The sequence below is a fragment of the Erpetoichthys calabaricus genome, chromosome 1 (assembly GCF_900747795.2).
Source record: "Erpetoichthys calabaricus chromosome 1, fErpCal1.3, whole genome shotgun sequence".
Taxonomy (NCBI): domain Eukaryota; kingdom Metazoa; phylum Chordata; class Cladistia; order Polypteriformes; family Polypteridae; genus Erpetoichthys; species Erpetoichthys calabaricus.
In genome coordinates, this window is record NC_041394.2 from 105,129,841 (window position 1) to 105,149,494 (window position 19,654).

At 36.2% G+C, this 19,654-nt stretch overlaps 1 protein-coding gene across 5 annotated transcripts in view; it reads left to right on the plus strand.

Moving 5' to 3' along the window:
- The window catches only part of LOC114654252 (peroxisome proliferator-activated receptor alpha-like), a 107,688-nt gene that overhangs the window by 67,990 nt on the left and 20,044 nt on the right, over positions 1-19,654 (plus strand). For all 5 annotated transcript variants that reach the window (XM_051930541.1, XM_051930537.1, XM_028804680.2 and 2 more), the window contains 3 exons: positions 580-825; positions 4,119-4,261; positions 5,272-5,410. In XM_051930541.1, the coding sequence (XP_051786501.1) occupies positions 588-825; positions 4,119-4,261; positions 5,272-5,410 (520 nt within the window). In that variant the 5' untranslated portion in view covers positions 580-587. The remainder of the gene's footprint in view (positions 1-579; positions 826-4,118; positions 4,262-5,271; positions 5,411-19,654) is intronic.

Consider the following 19,654-nt stretch of genomic DNA (forward strand, 5'->3'; position numbering starts at 1 on the left):
CCCAGCCAGCACAGGGCGCAAGGTAGGAACAAATCCCGGGCAGGGTGCCAGCCCACCGCAGGACACACAGACACACACACCAAGCACACACTAGGGACAATTTAGGATTGCCAATGCACCTAACCTGCATGTCTTTGTACTGTGATGAGTTATCAAATAAATGTGTATATTTTCTTCTTATAACTTCTTCAGCAAGTCTTTTCCACAATCTGCTTCATGTTTACTTCTGAATAGTGGAAGATGAATATAAACTTATTTCAGGAAATATGTTACCCAACTGGCCAATCAGTCATAGGAGTCTGTGTCGATGCAACACATAGCCACATTTTTCAGGAGGTGCATGTCAGGCTACACTATAGTCTTCATGTAGAAGTATAAATCAGCATTTAAGCTTTAATGATGCAAGGTGGATAGGCCCATTTTGCTGTCCACCCACTTGAGCCAATGACATCACACCAGGTAATTTAACATGTTCTGGGGCTTGCTCTTCATATTCATTTTAATGAAAGGCCTACTCTTTATCCTATTTAGTTTTTTCTTTGTATTATTTAATTTTCCTTTTGTCTTATTTATCTACAGTCTCATGAATGATCACCGCTGTGTTTTTGTCCACCACCATGGTAGACACACAAAATCAGTATTGTCCACTGTCTCCCTTAGAAGACACAAACATTGGCAGTCCACTTTGTGGGGAATTCATCCAGAATATTGAAGACATCAATGACATCTCCCAGTCAATTGAAGATGATAGCTTGGGTACCTTTGATATTTCTGGATACCCGTCTTCTGGAGTTGGATCAGGTTCTGAAGGATCAACAGGCCTAGGTATAGATTTTATGTATTTTTAATAATAAATGAAGTCGTTTTTGTAAGATTTTTTTTGTCTTTTGGTTTACAATGCAATGTCTTGCAGTAATTGTTCTTCTCCCCCACCCATTGATAATATAGAGTGGTATGGCAAATGCAGAAATGTGGAAAGACTGAACAAATTTATTAATATTCTGTGGATAAGTAAACTGCTAATTGAGAAAAAAAATCACGTGCAGCATGTTGTGATCGGGGTTGTGGTCGTCATACTCACTCACACGCATTTTGAGGTTTAGGGTTTACCTGAATATACGTTTTGCTCACTCTTGACAAAATTGAAAACAAAAAATGCACAATAAGCACTTTTGCTTTGAGTCTAAATATGTCATTATTTCTAAAGATAAAGAATTAGTGAAGATGAAGATAAAGATGACCTGATCATTTTACAGCCTTACATTTTTTTCTTCTGGTATGCTCTTAACATTTGAAGTCTTCTAGCTTTTGTTTTCCTCCTCATAGTGAAAAATCACCCAAATGTTATAATCTAATAATGTAACATAAAATTGTTTTACTGGGTTCTGCAAAGCACCAAGGCGCATATTCTCATTTTAACCCCACTCTAATGCAACATTGTTTTTTTATTAAACTCGGGAGTGTGTTTCAATGAGAACAAGTGTTTGAAATGAAATATGTGTATTTACCTGTTTATATTACATTTTTTGATTATGGCCATTTTTATGACTTAATGTAGAAAACATAGTTAACACAGTTAAGCTAAGGGAATTCAGCTTCTTTAGTCTTAAACAAAGATGGCTATGTGGGAACCTAATCTAATTCTTCTAAATTCATAAATGTATTATTGAATCTGACCCATTAGAATTTCTTCAGTTATATAGTGAATCGCATACTTGGACACTGTTGTAAAGCAAAGAAAAAGAACATTTAATGGAGAATTCAGAAAACACTTCTTTCATGGGGTTGTGAGGATTTGGAGCAAAAATACAATGTTTAGACAGAATCTTTGGCAATTTCTTTAAGAGGCTGGATGAAATGTTGGCATGGCTTGGCAAATAGCTGACCAAATGAGTCATTGATAAAATAGTCTCCTCTCTATTGTCAGACTACTTATGATCTTAATTAAACTATCCAATAAACATACAGAACTGTAATACAAATTATACTTGCACAAAGGTTTCAATCTTGCTATGCACATTCTTACATATAAAGCTTAAAGTGTGTATTGTTTTTGTATACAATTTCACACCCCTAGTCCAATCACTATAAACTTTTGCACACATACCTCACTTTGTCAGGAACAGACCATTTTGGGTTGTGGGGGGGATTTTTCTTTTTACTATGGTGTGTTTTAGGGACAGTGACATGTGTTGGATCAGAGCAAGTAAAACACCAGAACAAACTGAAGCCAGGCTAACAGACAGAAAGACTAGAACTTAAAATTAACTACCTGGACAACACTTGGGTCTACTGCTAGTTCCAACTATATTACACTAAAAAAAGAAACAAAAAGCACAATACTGAGCTCCAGCAAATGTGACAAAGGTTGAGCGTAACAAGGTCACTAGAGAGTGTCTTGTACTTTAAATTTTAATGGAAACCCTAACACTGGAAGTGATTCTAGGGCTTGACCTTAAGTGACCTTGGGATGGGTTTTAAACCTGTCTCATGGCCTGAAACCTGATGAACCTAGAGTGAAGTTGGGGCAAGGGCAAGACTAGTAGAACTTAACTACAGGACTTGTGTGGGTGGGTGTGTGTGGGAGAGAGAGGGCAGTATTTGTTGTGTGGAGTTTTGAGATGGAAAATAATTCTTCTTTGGTTTATCTTTGACCTCTCTTTACCTATCTTACTAATCCACAGTTAATTTATGCACGGCGGACGCACCGAGGCGCATGCGCACTGCGGCCTTGGTGCCCGCCCCAGAGTCAAACGCAGCGGCTTCCCAGAGTCAGTAGGTGGCGCCCAAATGACACAACGTGCTGCGCCGTGGCGCCCGCCCCAGAGTCAAACGCAGCGTCTTCCCAAAACGCGGCGGCTTCCCAGAGTCAGTAGGTGGCACCCAAAAGACACAACCTGTGAGCGCCCAAACAACACAACCTGTACAGTCATGGATACAAACAGTGAACGAAGGCGCCCACACAAAGAAACCGCTTTAGTTCAAATAGGGTTATTGAATTAAATGGAAACTTTTACCATGCCTACGACCTGTGAACTACACCTCAGGTGAAGCGTGCACGCCAGGTTGTACAGCCGCCCGGAAGCGACCGCCCACACCACCGCATATACCCTCCATGATATTTCATCACGCAGCGGCTTCCCACCGAGGCGCATATTGTGCCATTGCGCACGCCCCACAGTCAAACGTAGTGGCTTCCCAGAAGTCAGTAGGTGGCGCCCAAACAACACAACCTGTTCACTACACTTGCTCTAGTCCAAAGTGCCAGTAATATAGATCACATAACGGTCACAGACTCAAATCCAGCAGCTTCCCCGACTCAGTGGCTGGCACACGAACACCACAACCTGTAAACTACACTTGCTGTGCTCCACTCTGCCAGCAGTCGGTGTCAGCAAAGGCAACAGAATCACATCTCCACAAAACGAAACCGCTTTAGTAAAGATATGCTTATTGAATTAAATGACACTTCCTCAGACGCACCCACCATCCATGATATGTCATCCATCCAAATATCGGACGGACAATGTTCCACTCTGCCAGCAGTCGGTGTCAGCAAAGGCAACAGAATCACGTCTCCACAAAACGAAACCGCTTTAGTACAGATATGCTTATTGAATTAAATGACACTTCCCCAGACGCACCCACCCTCCATGATATGTCATCCATCCAAATATCGGACGGAACAGAAACTGATTGCCATTCTTGGATTTGCGATTCACTAGCGAATCGCGGGCTTACTAGTTTTACATATTCTTCTCTCCCCTTATTTTGTACTCCTCCCATTGTTTATTTTCTTAACAAACAGACCATTTCATGGCCTCCTTCCCTTCAAACAGGACTAGGGGAGTTGCTTTAAAACTACTGCCATCCTGTTACAGCATTCATTTCCATGCACTTAAAAGAAAAACTATTTTTCTGAATTGTATCTCATTTAAAAAATTGCCAGATTAAATTCAAGTAAGTTAATCAAGATTCCTTTTAATGAATCACCTATAAATGACTTTTGTTGCACTGTGAGAAAATTCTAAATCAGTTTGTGATATTCTTGTATTCATTGTTAAAATAGGATTTGTCTTATGCTTTTGGAGACTTTCTGATTATTATTTTTTTATTAGATAACCTCACACCAGCATCCAGTCCATCTTCTATATTCTCTGGATCTGCAGGACATGAAGTATCACTAAGTCTTGAATGCAGGGTTTGTGGAGATAAAGCATCTGGCTACCACTATGGAGTTCATGCATGTGAAGGCTGCAAGGTAAAAGAAATTGTGCTATAACTGCATTGCGGCATTCAGTCTTGAAGTGAATTGAATTCATTTCTGATGACTGTGTGAACATTTTGTTGTGGGCATACTGCAGCCAAGTGTGCTATAGTGTCCTTGTTTATATTCTGATGCACTTTACATTGAATGGTTGCCAAAATCACTGTCACATCGCGATAGATGGAAACTCAAAAGAATCTTATAATTATTCACTCACTGTGATTCACTTGCTGTGACAGCTCCAGTGATTTTTGAGTAACTAGATTCAGGAACTGTGGTCTTAAAATGTGGCATACCTTCTGTGTAAAATGTTTTGTGAGTTCTTTCGAAATGTAGTGTATATCTTACAGAGTGTTTAGGTAATAAAATGGTTTCTCTGCCCAGAAAGTAAATGAATTCCTGCAACTCGCATCTTCCGTCAATGATTTAACTTGTACAGTGGTATGACCTCCTTCTTCTTATAACAAGTTATATTCAGTTAAAAATAAGTATGCATTTTATGAATGTGACTTAATTTAACATTTATTATGTATTTGTTTTTTGCTATAAAACTCTTCTTTGTACCGTATTATGTAATTATTTATTGCCAATTAATTTAATTATTTATTAGTGCCACCTCTCTAAGAAGGGAAACCACCAAAAGGTCAGCAACCAGTGGCACCCACTAATAACAATTTGATAGGGGAACCACTGATAAGTATCTATGATGCACTGTTCTACAGTTATTAATACTGTAAAAGAGGCAGCTACAGTAACAAAACTAACATATCAAAGTCGGCAAAGAGCTGTTTAGTATGTTGAATTATACGAAGTCCTTGTTTATCAACTGGAAGAAAAGACTTTCTGAATCAATTTATCATTTTCATCATTAAATTATTAAAAGTTAAGTAACTAGTAGATTATGTCTAGATGATTGTTACTTTTGCAGCATTATATATAGTTTATTTTTTACTTCTTAAATTAATTTATTTTATTTGTTCATTTTTGTTAATTGTCAAACTTAGGGATTCTTCAGAAGAACAATACGTCTAAAGTTGGAATATGAAAAGTGTGGACACAGGTGCAAAATTCAGAAGAAAAACCGTAATAAGTGCCAGTATTGTCGCTTTCAGAAGTGCCTTTCAGTAGGAATGTCACACAATGGTAAGTAAAATAAGATGTACAGTGTTTCAGAAACAGTACAAAAGCATACTTGATTTAATGTCATCTGAAAGCAGTGACATCAATCATGGAACAGTTTATATGTGTTAATACCATTCACATATCTATTTATAATACTGTTATTTCTTTGTTTCATGTGCTCTTAGTAGCCATATATCCACACAAGAAGAGTAATCTTAAATACCAATTGTAAATTATTGCAACTTTGCAGATGAACACATATTTAGTAAATAATGATAACATGACTACATAAAGTTTAATTATATAATGCTTACTTTCATTTAACTGTTGCTGTTTTGTTTCAGGGAGCATATAGAATTTTTTTTAACTCCTTTACATAGTCTACTAGTAAATATTTATTTTTAAAATTTTTCTGATTGAATACTTTGTGCATCTGTGATTAATAGTATATTTTAAACATTACTTAAAAGTGCATTTTTTGATAAAGCTTGTTTTTTAAGATGAGGCATCATAATATTACAGTGTGTCTGCAAGACAGCATTCCTGTAGAATGTAAACTTCTGGTGTTCACATTTTGTTACAGGCAAGAAGGTAACATGTGTGTTGAACCAGCTGGCAGTCCTCATCCTTAGTTATTCTATATGAGGGAACAGGAGGTTAGAAAATTACCAGAGACAACAAGTGCCACACTGGGATACTGAGAGGAGAAACAAAATATGATCAGTAGCAATTCATAGTAACTGTCGGGCCTGTATTATTGAACAAAAAAAAAACATATTTGTAATATGAATGACCTACCTTGAAACTCTAATTTAAGCAACATGTTTATTCCTGTGTAAAACGCTCTTGAATAACTGTGCTAAGTTTCTAGAATTTACAGTCCTTAATTTGGAAACCGAACAACTACGAGTTGCAGCCTAACAGTTTAGTTCTTTCCCACCCACGGCTGTGCATTTGAGCAAGTAAGGGTGAGCGGACTGTCATGTTTCAGTATGTTTCAAAAGTGAAATGCTAAATGCAAAAGCTTGTATAAGAAACTCCATAGAAACTTTAAATGAGATAAGAACAGCCAGTTTGTAATATGTTGGTCTGTCCTGTGTCCTGACTCTTATGTAAATATTTGAGCAATTCCTTTACTTCTAATCCTTGTTTATATTAATCACTAGGGGGCTCTTCCCCCTGCTCATTTCGCTTGCCAACCTCCGGTTTTGGTTAACCCGAAATACATTTTAAAGGGATTTTTTTTCTTGGTAATTGTTACATAGATAGATAGATACTTTACTTTAAAATAAAATGTACTTTACATAAGCATTATGTTCACTTTTACTTTAAAACTTCAGTAAAAACAATATTTGGAATGAACTTTTCTTCAAGATTGCATTGAATTTTGATTCCTTGTTTGGTCTTATATCGTGATAATGCAACGTATAACTGGTCGTAAGTGAATATTGTTTCTTTCTCTCTTATAAATAAACCAACTTTTTCAAATGTTTGTCCTTGGGATTTTTTAATTGTCATTGCAAAAGCTTCTTTATGAAGTTCTACTTTGTCTTTTACTCTTTGTCTTTTATTTCTGACTCCTATTGGACCTGCAAGTTTTTCTGTTCCACTTGTTCCGGGCTGATTATTACTTTCCTTATATTCTGAATTTGAACATAGATTCTTATTGTTCTTTTTTTCCTTCTTTTTAGCATTATTTTTCTCTCCAATGCTTTTGTGTCTGTTTTTCGCCGCGCAGCTCTTTCTTCTTTTCTTAGTCATTTATGAAGCTGTACTTTGCCTTTTACTCTTAGTCTTTTATTTCTGACCCCGTTTGCTTGCTCTTCTTCGCTTATTCGTTTTTGTAGTTCTACTTTGTTTTTTTCTCTTTGTCTTTTAGTTCTGACCTGGACTCCTCTTTTTTATTTGCTTAGTCGTTTATGAAGTTTAACTTTCTCTTTTAATAATTGTCTTTTATTTGTGACACCGTTTGGTCCGGACTGATTATTACTTTCCTTATTTTCCAAATTTGCACATAGATTATTATTTTTCTTTATTGCTTTTTTTGTGCATTTTTTTCTCTCCATCTCTTTTTGGTGTCTTTTCGATGAACAGATCTTTCTTCTTTGCTAAGTCTTTGCTTACATTTCTTTTTTTCAGAATTGGCATTCTTTTCTCTCTATCGCTTTTGTGTTTCTTTTCGTTGTGCCACTCTTTCTGCTTCGCTTAGTCGTGGACGTGTCATCTTTAACTTATCATTTTTTTTAAGCTGCTCTTTGTTCTGTGTCGTGGGACATGAAAGTGTCTCTCTGAAGTGTCTCTCTGTCTCACTTCAAATGTCTCTCTGTCTCTCTTCAATGTCTCTCTGTCCCTCTTCAAATCTGTCTGACGTGGATGTCAGTATGACATGACTTGACCGTGTCGTGGGACATGAAAGTGTGACGTGACTCGACTGTGTCGTGTGTGTCGCGGGAAGTGAGTGTCTTTCTGAAGTGTGTTGTCGCAGGACGTGAAAGTGTCTTTCTGAAGTGTCTCTCTGTCTCTCTTCAAAAGATCACGTCTCGTCGCCCAAAAGGTCTAATAGATGTGTATTATTTTATTTTTTTAAAATAAGTACTGTTCAGTTGTGATATATATAAAAGTCTAAAACCAGAAAACCCTCTTTTCAGAAAATCAGGGAAAAGTAAAATGGGGCCTTCCAGGTAGTGAAAGGTTTTAATAAGAATGAACTAAACCATGCAAGAACAACACTTCAAGTACTGTATGCATTAAAGAATAGTGTTGTCCATGTTGTCAAAGCTGCAGTTAAATCTTAACTATCGTGTTTCCTCCACTGGGAGGTTTTAGAATTTCATTGACAGCATGAGATAATGCTATTTCTGACTAAAGTTAAAAACAGACTTATACTTTTCTAATAGATTGTATTGCGTAAAGTATAACTTGCAGATTTCTAGTTTTTCCAAGTTCTTTATAAGCTAAAGTTATATTTAAAATGAGTACATACTGATTAAATGTATACTTCAGTCTGGATATCACTTCTTCAATAAGAGTCTAATAATAGTCACTTTAAGTGTGACAATAGTTATGTGTGTCATTAAAACCTGTTAATAACCTCAAAATGGGTACTATGAGTACAATAATAAGGGGTGGGGGCAGTTTCATTTTAGAAATAGAAGTTAGAATTACTAGTTCTGTTGGGATTAATTTTCTAAGAGAGTGCACACAAAGAAAGATAGTTTTACCCTGAAATTCATAGTCATAGTCAATTCAAAGTCATAGATGATCCGCTGTGGCAACCCCTAACAGGAGCAGCCGAAAGAAGAAGAAGTCAATTCAAAGTCTTATTTTGGCTAATTATGTCATACTGCATAAGTAAAAATGTTTATAACATTGGTTCCACATTCTAAGCTTGTGATGCACAACAAGATTGCTAATAAATTAAAAATAGATATTGATGACTAGGCAGCATAGTAGATAATGTAGAAAGAACCTTTCCAAGGCCAACCAAGAAAGTGCAGTTCCTTCTAATTTGTTTCATCGTCTCAGAAAGTATGAATATTCCAAACCCAGTATTAAAACTACAATAAATTGTTAGGTAATGCTACCATCTGCTTTAGGTCTTTGCATCAGCATCTTTTTAATATGTGATATTTTTAAATTGAAGATAAAATTGCATTTGAATCTAGCATTTTCAAATAGGATTTATTCATGCATATGGGGACACAATTTTGAAATAATATGCAATTTTACAATTCTAATGTTCCTGGCTAGATAGATGGAGGCTTGATTACCTGTCAACATAGTTTAATGCTTTTCATTATATAATGAATATAGTATATGAATATAATATATATAATCTTTCAGTTTTTGTGACTGTAATTCCAAAAAGGTTAACAAAAAAGCTCAAATTTAATATGATGTGCAAGTGAATTGACTGAAAAACCACACTTTTAGTCAAATTTAATTTGAACTCAAATATCTTTTTGAAAAAAACCAATCAATATATATAGTGTATTTGGCAATGAGTTTAGATCAATAAAAAAAAATAACCAGGGGGTGGCACAGTGGAGCAGTGGTAGCGCTGCTGCCTCACTGTTAGGAGACCCGGGTATGCTTCCCGGGTCCTCCCTGCATGGAGTTTGCATGTTCTCCCTGTGTCTGCATGGGTTTCCTCTGGGTACTCTGGTTTCCTCCCACAGTCCAAAGACATGCAGGTTAGGTGCATTGGCAATTCTAAATTGTCCCTGGTGTGTGGATGTGGATGCGTGTGTGCCCTGTGGTAGGCTGACCTCATGAAGTTGTATGCTTTGGCATTATGCTAAGTTAAAGCCACTTTGAGGGAAAATATTTTCCTGTTTGTTAGATACTGTTGGATTTATTTCTGATTCTAAGTCACTGGAAGGATTTTTATAACATTAAACTTGTTGTGATCTTAAACACTAAGTTAATTACCTGTATGTTGACTTATTTGACTTAATTGAAAGAATCTTATCCCACTCTTTATTACCTAGTGAATAGTGGGGCGGAGTGGTGGCTCTGAGGCTAAGGATCTGTGCTGGTATCCAGAAGGTTGCCGGTTCGAATCCCCGTCACTGCCAAAATAAATCCCACTCTGCTGGGCCCTTTAGCAAGATCCTTAACCTGTAATTGCTCCAGGGGCGCTGTACAATGGCTGACCCTGCGCTCTGACCCCAAGGGGTATCCAAAAACTAACAAATTCCTAATACAAGAAATTGTATAAGGCAAAATAAAGAACAAAAAAAAAAAAAAGCAATATAACATTTTTAATATTAAAACTCACAAGAGTCCAATGTTCTTTATGAGAAACGGTGCAAAGCTTTATTAGAATTACACAAGAATTTCTTAATGTTGATGGGCCTCGGCCTCCTACTTTTACTGTGTCTTCTTTTTGTTTTTGGTATATGTGAAAAAACTATTATAAGAACTATTGTATAATGGGCCTTAGATTCACATAGCTCTCCAAATGGGGTGAGTTGGAACTTAAATGTTGAGTATAATTTTAATGCATGTTAACTCTATTTAGATGTTTTATTAATTATACTGTATTTTAATAGAATGTGTTTTATGTGTTATACATGTTCTTTAAGCTCTTAAGATCTTTAATCTTAAATTTGTTTAAAAAGGTGATAAAAACAATGCTGCTTACATTAAGCAGGAGTTTACATGGCACTTCACATTTCCTGTTTTTCAAACTAGCCAATGTTCTAAACACAATGTAAGGGCTATTTATTTTAGCAAGCCAAATAATGATCTTTTATTTTAAATAATTCTGTAATTGAATTTTATTCATCTACACTATAGATTTCAGCATTAGTACTGTGTTTTCCAAGATACTTAGCTATACCTTTTCCATTAAAAACATCCGTTTTATTCATGGGGCTCTCTGGATTTTCTCCTGCCATTAGCCATAGAAATATTTAATGGGAAAATGCTATCTAAGTTGATATTTTGCAAAATAAGTGTTTTTATTTGGAGTTCAGAAAATTGATAGCCAGTTCTATAAATTAGCCTTTAAGATGGTATGTGGTACCAGCATTTACTAACGAATAAAAAATGCAATTAGTTTCAAATAACTCTCCACCAACTGTTTAGACTAATTAGGCAACTATGTAAAAAGAAAATACACAATCTATTTTTCTTTATCAAGGCAGGATCAGTGTTTTGAACATTAGGTCAAACTGTGCTGCAAATTTACTCTTCTTTCTAATATTGGTGTCTTGTAGCTTGCTTCTTTGCTTCATAACAAATTGTCAGAAGGAACATGGTGTAAGTATCATTAAATTTAATCCCAAAACAATTTTATATAAATATGTGACAAAAAACATACACTGATACAAATATCAAATATTAATTTTTTTAGAAACAAGTAAATTAAAATTGCCTTTATGTTTCTTTTCAAGTCTGAATAATGTGTAAATTTATAAAAAGAAAAAGAAATGCTACTATCCAATGGTATTGAAAGTAAAGTTGGGAATTTGCTGTGCCTCTTGGAATTGTTGAGTACTTGTAGAAAGATGAAAATACACTATTGTGCAGAAGTAGTTCTCAGTGAGACTGTTGGAGTATTCTACAGTAAGATGTGTCTTTAGTTGGTACATTAAATGAAGATGACAAGCATTTTCATATGCTGTATTCACTTTATGCCGCATATATACTGCATGGTTATTAGTTCAATTGTTTTATTGCCCACAAAGACAACAGAATTTTTTTGTATGACATTGGATTGGCTGTTGCTTTCTTGTATTTTGTTATTGTTTGCATACATTAGATTTCAATTGAAAATTTTGTATAAAACTTTTTAGGGTTTGTAAAAATCACGCAATAATTGTATAAATTAATTTTATCTTGTTTAACAATTAAAAAGTAAACCTACTATAAATCCATAGGCAGTTAAACAGTTTCACTATTTGAGATTTCAAATTTTGCTTAGTAGTTATTTTTATCTCTTTAAACTGTATATGAGAAAGTTTAAGTAAAAGTACATTGTAAAGGAGTACCTATTCGATACTGGAACTACAGTCTGTAGCATGCTATTCAGGACAGGATGAGGGCCGTAAGGCAACCCAACAGAGAGCTGATAACACTTGTACCTTGTTAATGTAAATAGGCTGCCACTAACAGGGTGCACTAGGTCCCATAATCATGTTGGCTGCTCCATAAATGTTACTGAAATTAAGTGAGTTGTACTTGTGTACAACATTAAATGGAAAGGTGGATGGACTCTCAAGATGCCAGGGAACACTCAACCCAGTATTTAACAGGGTTGGTTGTCACTCTGTTAGTGTTTGATGTATCATCTGGAGATGAAAGTGAGAAGCTTGGAATTGTGTACTCCTGCAGCAGTCAGAAGTAAAGGATGTGAGGGAAACTAGTAAAGCAGAGTTCCCCAGTATATAAAATGGCAGCAGGTAGGCCCTGTCCTATATTAATGTTTTACCGATGCACATAAGAATGGGCAGGCATTTTTGGGGTTTCTTGACCCTATAAGTGTAATCCAGGATCCAGGATTTCAGGGACATAAGGTGCTACAAGGTAGAGTGTAATGAAGGTGGTCCCATTGGCTTCAAATGCTAGTCTTGATCCTTGAGTATTCTCAGGGCACACCCACAAGTAGTGCTAGCTAAGTCATAAAAGTTCCTTCCAGCCATGTCAGGGGTGAGCTTGGAGTCAGGAGGGCAGCAGGTGGCAAGCACTAAACTGGCAGGAGAAAGAGACACAGAGGTAAAGGTAAAGATACAGGAGGTGTGTAAGATAAAACTGCTTTGTGTGGTACCTTTTTGTGGAAAGGTGCATAAGACACCTAACCCGTGAGACAAGGCTACAGGTACTTTTAGGGATTACCAGAGGAGCAATAGGGTATTTGTTTTCTTTTGGTCTTTTTGTCTTACATTCTTTTCTCTTTTTATTATTCTTTTATACTTTCTAGCTTTTATGATAATTATCCATGGGATTTTTTTATTGTGCAACAAGAAATAATTTTGTGTGAAATGGAAAGGAAGGGTCCAAATTATAATAATATTAAAGTAATAATTATAAGATTAAAGTTTATATATCTTTAAAATTAATCAGAGTAAAATACCTGTTATTTTTAACTTTTGTTTTTAATTGGGTAAGTACAGATCCTGAAATCAGCTAAGGGAGTGAGATACTAGACAGTATATGTTAAACAGTGTTTTTATTTGGCATTAGTCTGCATTGGGCATGTACAGCAATGTACGTAGGTGAGTGGTGTCTATAACTCCATCAACCATTACTTACGTGTGGCGGGTAATGTTTGTATAGCATTAGTTAATGAGTACATTGTAATCATGCCTAAAGTAGCTGAGCACTTTCCCGTCAGGTGATGGAGTGCATGAAGGTCATTTTAACAAATGTTATGTGAACTTAGAGACCTGAATGCTGGAAACAAGCTTAAAGATATCTGTTGTTAAATTGTCATGGTAAAACATACTACCTAAATAAGTATATATATTTTAGGAAAGGCCCTGCTCATATGATCAGTGAAACAGTTGAGGAACTACTGTATATGATAAAAAAAAAAAAATCTGACAATACTGTACTAGTGCCAAAGCTGGCTACCAAATATGCAAGCTGCTGCAGCTGTTTCATGTTGCCAACTGCATTCTGCCTAAGTAAGACTTTTGTAATATTAAACATTAAAATGCCAGATGAAGGTTATTTTTTTAGTACTATAAATTAACCAGTTTAAAAATTTAAGGTTTTCATGTTTAATGCTATTTGGAAATTGCAACACATCACTAGTGTTGTTTTTTCTTTTGTGAATATTTCACTTAACCTTTGGTCTTATTATTTAACTTATTTTGGTGAAGTTGTCTGCCTTTTTTCAGCCCCATATATAAAGTTTGGTAGTTAGTTTATTCAATCACTAACTTTAGTTAAGGAGCTTAACTAAATACACCTTGCCATATCTATTTTATGGAAGGTAACATTTGGATAACAGTCTGTTTTCAGTATGTTATATAGAGTCAATAGTCTACTTTCTGTATAAAATGCAGTTTGTACCATGTAACAAATCAGACCGTGAAATTAGCTGTCTTAAGATTATTTGATCATCAGAGATATTTAAATATTTCTGCACCTTTATGTAGCACTCAACAAATTGTTTATATATTCAGTGTGGCTAGTAAATTTTGTGAAAGGATGAGCCAAACACATTTAGTAAGTGCTGAACACCACTGATTTTTCAGATTGTTGCAATGAAGCATTACAATATTCATAAGTTAATTAAATTAAATTTCTCCCCTAACATAAAATCCAAATTGGTTAACAGAATGCTGCTGTCAGATCTACAAGGTAGCTTGTCTGGGATGCCCTCCTACAGTTTGTAATATTAAATCTTTATTTAAATTCTGTTTCGGATTTATAGAGCTGTTTGCCGTAACACTTCAGAAAACTTCTTTATGTTTCTCACAAAATGTAATTCAAAAAAGGAGGTTATATTCTGACATTAGATGCTTAAGTGACCTAAGATACCACAAGATGTTTGGCAAGTGCTCATTATGCTTTGTCGATGCTTCTGCTTTTCTCTGAAACTCTTTTTAGATCTATTTCTGACATTCCTTCAGGCTTGATATTCAATGCCAGACTGAAGTTCTTTCAGGCTATTTAATAACTGCTCATTTTCTCTAGGTTAGTAATATAAAAGCTCCACACAAAATAAATTAGGCTTTTCTGTTCTCCAACTTTCTTTTATTTTTGCTACCCATCTTCCATATTGTAACTGCATTTGATTTATAAAACTTGATGTTTTGCTGGTACGGAATCTGGTATCGGTCTGTAATGCATTGTATCACAGTTTTTGTTTTTTTTTTTTTAAATAATTGAAGCTGTTAATTTTTTGCCTGTAATAGAACATGCTGTTGATGATGCTATATAAAGGAAGGAGTGATAATTACTAATGATTTTTAGTATTTTAAGTAGTAACTAGTGAGTCTCAAAATAATTCATGTAAAAATAAAAAAAAAAATAGTGAATAAGTATGTAATAGGATCTAGTAGCTCAATGGTACAGTATTTAGTGCCGCCGTCTCACTGCTCCAAGGTAGTAAGTTTGAGTCCTGACCTGATTGCTGCATGCAGACAGTTTGCTTCTTTTCCATTTTTCTGCTAGAGTTTTTCTTTGAACGCTTTGTTTTTTCATTATACATTCCAAAGATGATTGTGTTAGGTTAATGGGCAGCTCTATATTGGCCTGGTGTGAGTGAGTCTGGGTGTGTATGTGCATGTGTTCAGCAATGGACTGGCTCTCAGTTTAATTCTTGCCTTGTGCAGGATGGTGCTGTTTCTCTTGGTGATCCTATAATAGGATTATGTGGGATTAATTCATGGATGAGTATGGTGTTAAATATGTTAGAATGAAGAATGTGCTTACCACCACTACCTTGAACATGCAGGAGATTTGATTAGATTTTCGATCCATGACTTTGTGAGTTTTATCTTAGGTTTCTTTTGATTTCTTACCCATATCCCATGTTAGCTTAGCTCATAAACGTAAATTTACCTTGTGTGATTGTGCTTGGGTAAGTGTTTTGTGTGTGCCCTGTGATGAACTAGCATCCTATTCAAGGTTTTCTCCTGCTGACTCTTGCAAGGCCAGACATGATTCTAAAATGAGAATACACATCTGAGGAAACCCATTAAAAAGTTTGTAGTGAATAGTGGCAAAATCCTGCGCTGCAAAGGCTATACCCATGGAGATTTTTCTTAAAACACTTGCCCTCTACAACAACAACAACAACAACATTTATTTATATAGCACATTTTCATACAAAAAGTAGCTCAAAGTGCTTTACATAATGAAGAAATGAAAAATAAAAGACAAAATAAGAAATTAAAGTAAGACAACATTAGTTAACATAGAAAAGGAGTAAGGTCCGATGGCCAGGGTGGATAGAAAAAACAAAAAAAAAACTCCAGAAAGCTGGAGAAAAAAAATAAAATCTGTAGGGGTTCCAGGCCACAAGACCGCCCAGTCCCCTCTGGGCATTCTACCTAACATAAATGAAATAGTCCTCTTTGTAGTTAGGGTTCTCACGGAGTCACTTGATGCTGATGGTCATACAGACTTCTGGCTTTTAATCCATCCATCATTTTTGGAACATCATGGTACTTAGAGTAGATGGTAGTGGCGCAAGCCACCACCAAAAGGACACCGTAAAGGGAAACAGAAGAGAGAGTAGGGGTTAGTACAGATTTTAGAGCCACCATGAATAGTTATTATAATGAATTGGATATACAGAGTATCAGGATTAAATTACAGTGAAGTTATGAGAAGGCAATGTTAAAGTAATGTGTTTTCAGCAGTTTTGTAAAGTGCTCCACTGTATTAGTCTGGTGAATTCCTACTGGCAGGCTATTCCAGATTTTGGGTGCATAACAGCAGAAGGCCACCTCACCACTTCTTTTTAAGTTTTGCTCTAGGAATTCTAAGGAGACACTCAGTTGAGGATCTGAGGTTGCAATTTGGAATATAAGACTTCAGACATTCCGATATATAGGATGGGGCGAGATTATTTAAGGCTTTATAAACCATAAGCAAAATTTTAAAGTCAATCCTGAATGACACAGGTAACCAGTGTAGTGACATCAAAACTGGAGAGATGTGCTCGGATTTTCTTTTCCTGGTAAGGATTCTAGCAGCTGCATTCAGCACTAGTTGCAAACGATTTATGTCTTTTTTGGGTAGTCCTGAGAGGAGTGCGTTACAGTAATCTAGTCCAGCGGTTCTCAAACTGTGGTCCGTAGGGGATCCGCAGAAAGGGTGAAAATTGCTTACAATTAATAACTTCTTCGCTAAACGCCATTTTATCCAATCGGATAATGCGAATAATAATCAACTCGCCCCTCACTACTGTTTATATTCTATATATAGTATATATATGTCTATTACAAACTATTCTATGATGACGTCATTATAGACGCAGCCTGTAATCGTGCACATCCATCCATTATCCAACCCGCTATATCCTAACCACAGGGTCACAGGGGTCTGCTGGAGCCAATCCCAGCCAACACAGGGCGCAAGGCAGGAAACAAACCCCAGGCAGGGCACAGTTTATGATTAATTACTAAGTTATACAGTGGTAATTCTTGCTTGTTAAATTGTTTTTCGTACGCCCAACTAACGTATGGATAAATATTTGAAGCGTAAGCGGATATCTGAAGAAGAGCACGGGGGTAATGGAAATAGTGGCGATGAACTGAGACGTGATGCCGAAAGAGAGTCCGCACCGCGTAAGGCAAAATTACGTAAATATGATCCTGAATATTTACAATTCGGATTTATACCGTACAAAGACAACAGTGATCAGCCACAATGTGTCATTTGTTTAAACGTGTTATCGAACGAAAGTTTGAAACCTGCTAAACTGAAGCACCATCTTGTAACAAAGCATAATGAACTAAAAGACAAACCCGTTGATTTCTTCAAACGTCGAGCAGAAGTGTATGCAAATCAGCAGAAAATTATTAGCACTGCGACAACAGTGAATGAAAAAGCTCTTAAGGCTTCGTATATTATGGCAATGCGAATAGCTAAGAGCAAAAAAGCACACACGGTTGCGGAGAGTTTGATTATGCCAGCGGCTTTAGAAATATGCGAGATAATGTTAGGAAAAGAAAGCAGCCGAAAATTACTGTCTATACCAGTATCAAACGATACCATCAGAAGGCGAATTTGTGACATGTCCAATGACATCCAATTACAATTGGTTGAGCGCCTACAAAGCAGTACATTTGCCATACAGTTGGACGAAAGTACCGATATTGCAGGCCAAGCGCAGTTACTGGTCTACGTTAGATATTGCTTTGACAATGATGTGGTCGAGGACTTTCTGTTCTGCAAACCTGTGCCACTTAGAACGACAGGTGAAGATTTATTTGCAATGCTAAATGATTTTTTCATTGCTAACAAGCTTGAGTGGTCCAGCTGTATTGGAATTTGTACGGACGGAGCTGCAGCAATGACAGGTCATAAAAGTGGGGTTGTTGCATGCGTACGAACTGTTTCTCCGAATATTATTTCCACACATTGCGTGATTCTTCGCGAAGCTCTTGCTAGCAAGAATTTAAACGAATCCTTCGGTGAAGTGCTAAATACATGCATTAAACTAGTTAATTGGATAAAGTGCAGACCGTTGAATGGACGACTGTTTGCTGCACTGTGCGAAGAAAGCGGCTCAGATCATCGACATTTGCTGCTACACACAGAGGTTCGCTGGTTGTCACGCGGAAAGGTACTTCAACGTGTCTTCGAGCTTCGCAGTGAACTGGCATTATTTTTGATGGACAAAAACTCAGAGCTGGTGAAGTTTGTTTCAGATAATGTATGGCTTGCAAAATTGGCTTACCTGGCTGATATCTTTTGTCAACTTAATGCACTTAACACATCACTGCAAGGCAGAGATTCAAGCGTGTTGAAAACAACAGACAAGATAACTGCCTTCAAGAAAAAGTTGAGAATATGGAAGACACGAGTACAAAATAAAAGCTGTGATATGTTTGAACTGTTAACTGAATTTCTGAATGAAAACAATATGGCCATTGATAACTTGGCAACAGATATCTTTGACCATTTGTCGGCGATGGAAGAATACTTTGACAGGTACTTTCCAACAGATAACATTGCAGATTATGACTGGATCAGAAATCCATTCAGTTGTCAGCTTACCAACTTGACCGGGAAGGAAGAAGAACAGTTGGCTGAATTGTCTAGTGACAGAAGTCTCAAACTTAAATTTCAAGAACAAACATTGACCGCGTTTTGGTGCAACGTTAGGAACGAATATACGCTTTTAGCTGAGAGAGCATTGACTGTGCTGGTCCCCTTTGCAACTACCTACCAGTGCGAAGCATCGTTCTCAGCATTAGCTGTGATAAAATCTAAGTTTAGATCACGTCTCCAGGTGGAAGATGACATTCGAGTGTGTCTATCAAAAATCTCACCAAGGATAGACCTTCTCTGCCGACAAAAGCAAGCCCACACATCTCATTAGTTTCTATGAGTATTAGAGTCTAATGTAATTGTATTTGTAATACATTTGAACGTATTAAATAATTAAAACGTTTACCACTGGTAGGGAGCCGTAAAATTAATAGTCTTACTCTTTATTATTAAATGAACAATGTTGTATTGTAGTTATGCAGTATGAGTATTAAGCATTAAATATTGTAGTTGTAGTTGTTTTGCATTTTTTGTTTTTGCTAAGTAGGCTTTAGTCCTGTGACTGTCGTATGACACTGTATCATTGACTGTCAATAGTTAGTGTTGTTATGATATGACTACAAAGAATGATTTATTTTATAAAGTCGACTTCAGATAAAAGAAGTTTACACTTTATGCCTGTGGCTATGCTATTATAATTTGGGTTGACAAATCAGGCCGCATCAGGGGTCCGCGAATATTGTATGGCTTGTAAAGGGGTCCCAGGACTGAAAAAGTTTGAGAACCCCTGATCTAGTCGACTGAAAACAAACGCATGAACTAATTTCTCAGCATCTTTCAATGATATAAGAGGTCTAACTTTTGCTATGTTTCTTAAGTGAAAAAATGCTGTCCTAGTGATCTGATTAATATGCGATTTAAAATTTAGATTACAGTCAACAGTTTTGACTTTAAATAATAATGCTTCCTCTATTGCTCCAGTCCGTGCATTTTAAACTATCGTCAGAAAGAGAGCAAAGTATATATATATATATATATATATATATATATATATATATAAAGACTTCACACTGAAAAGAAGCT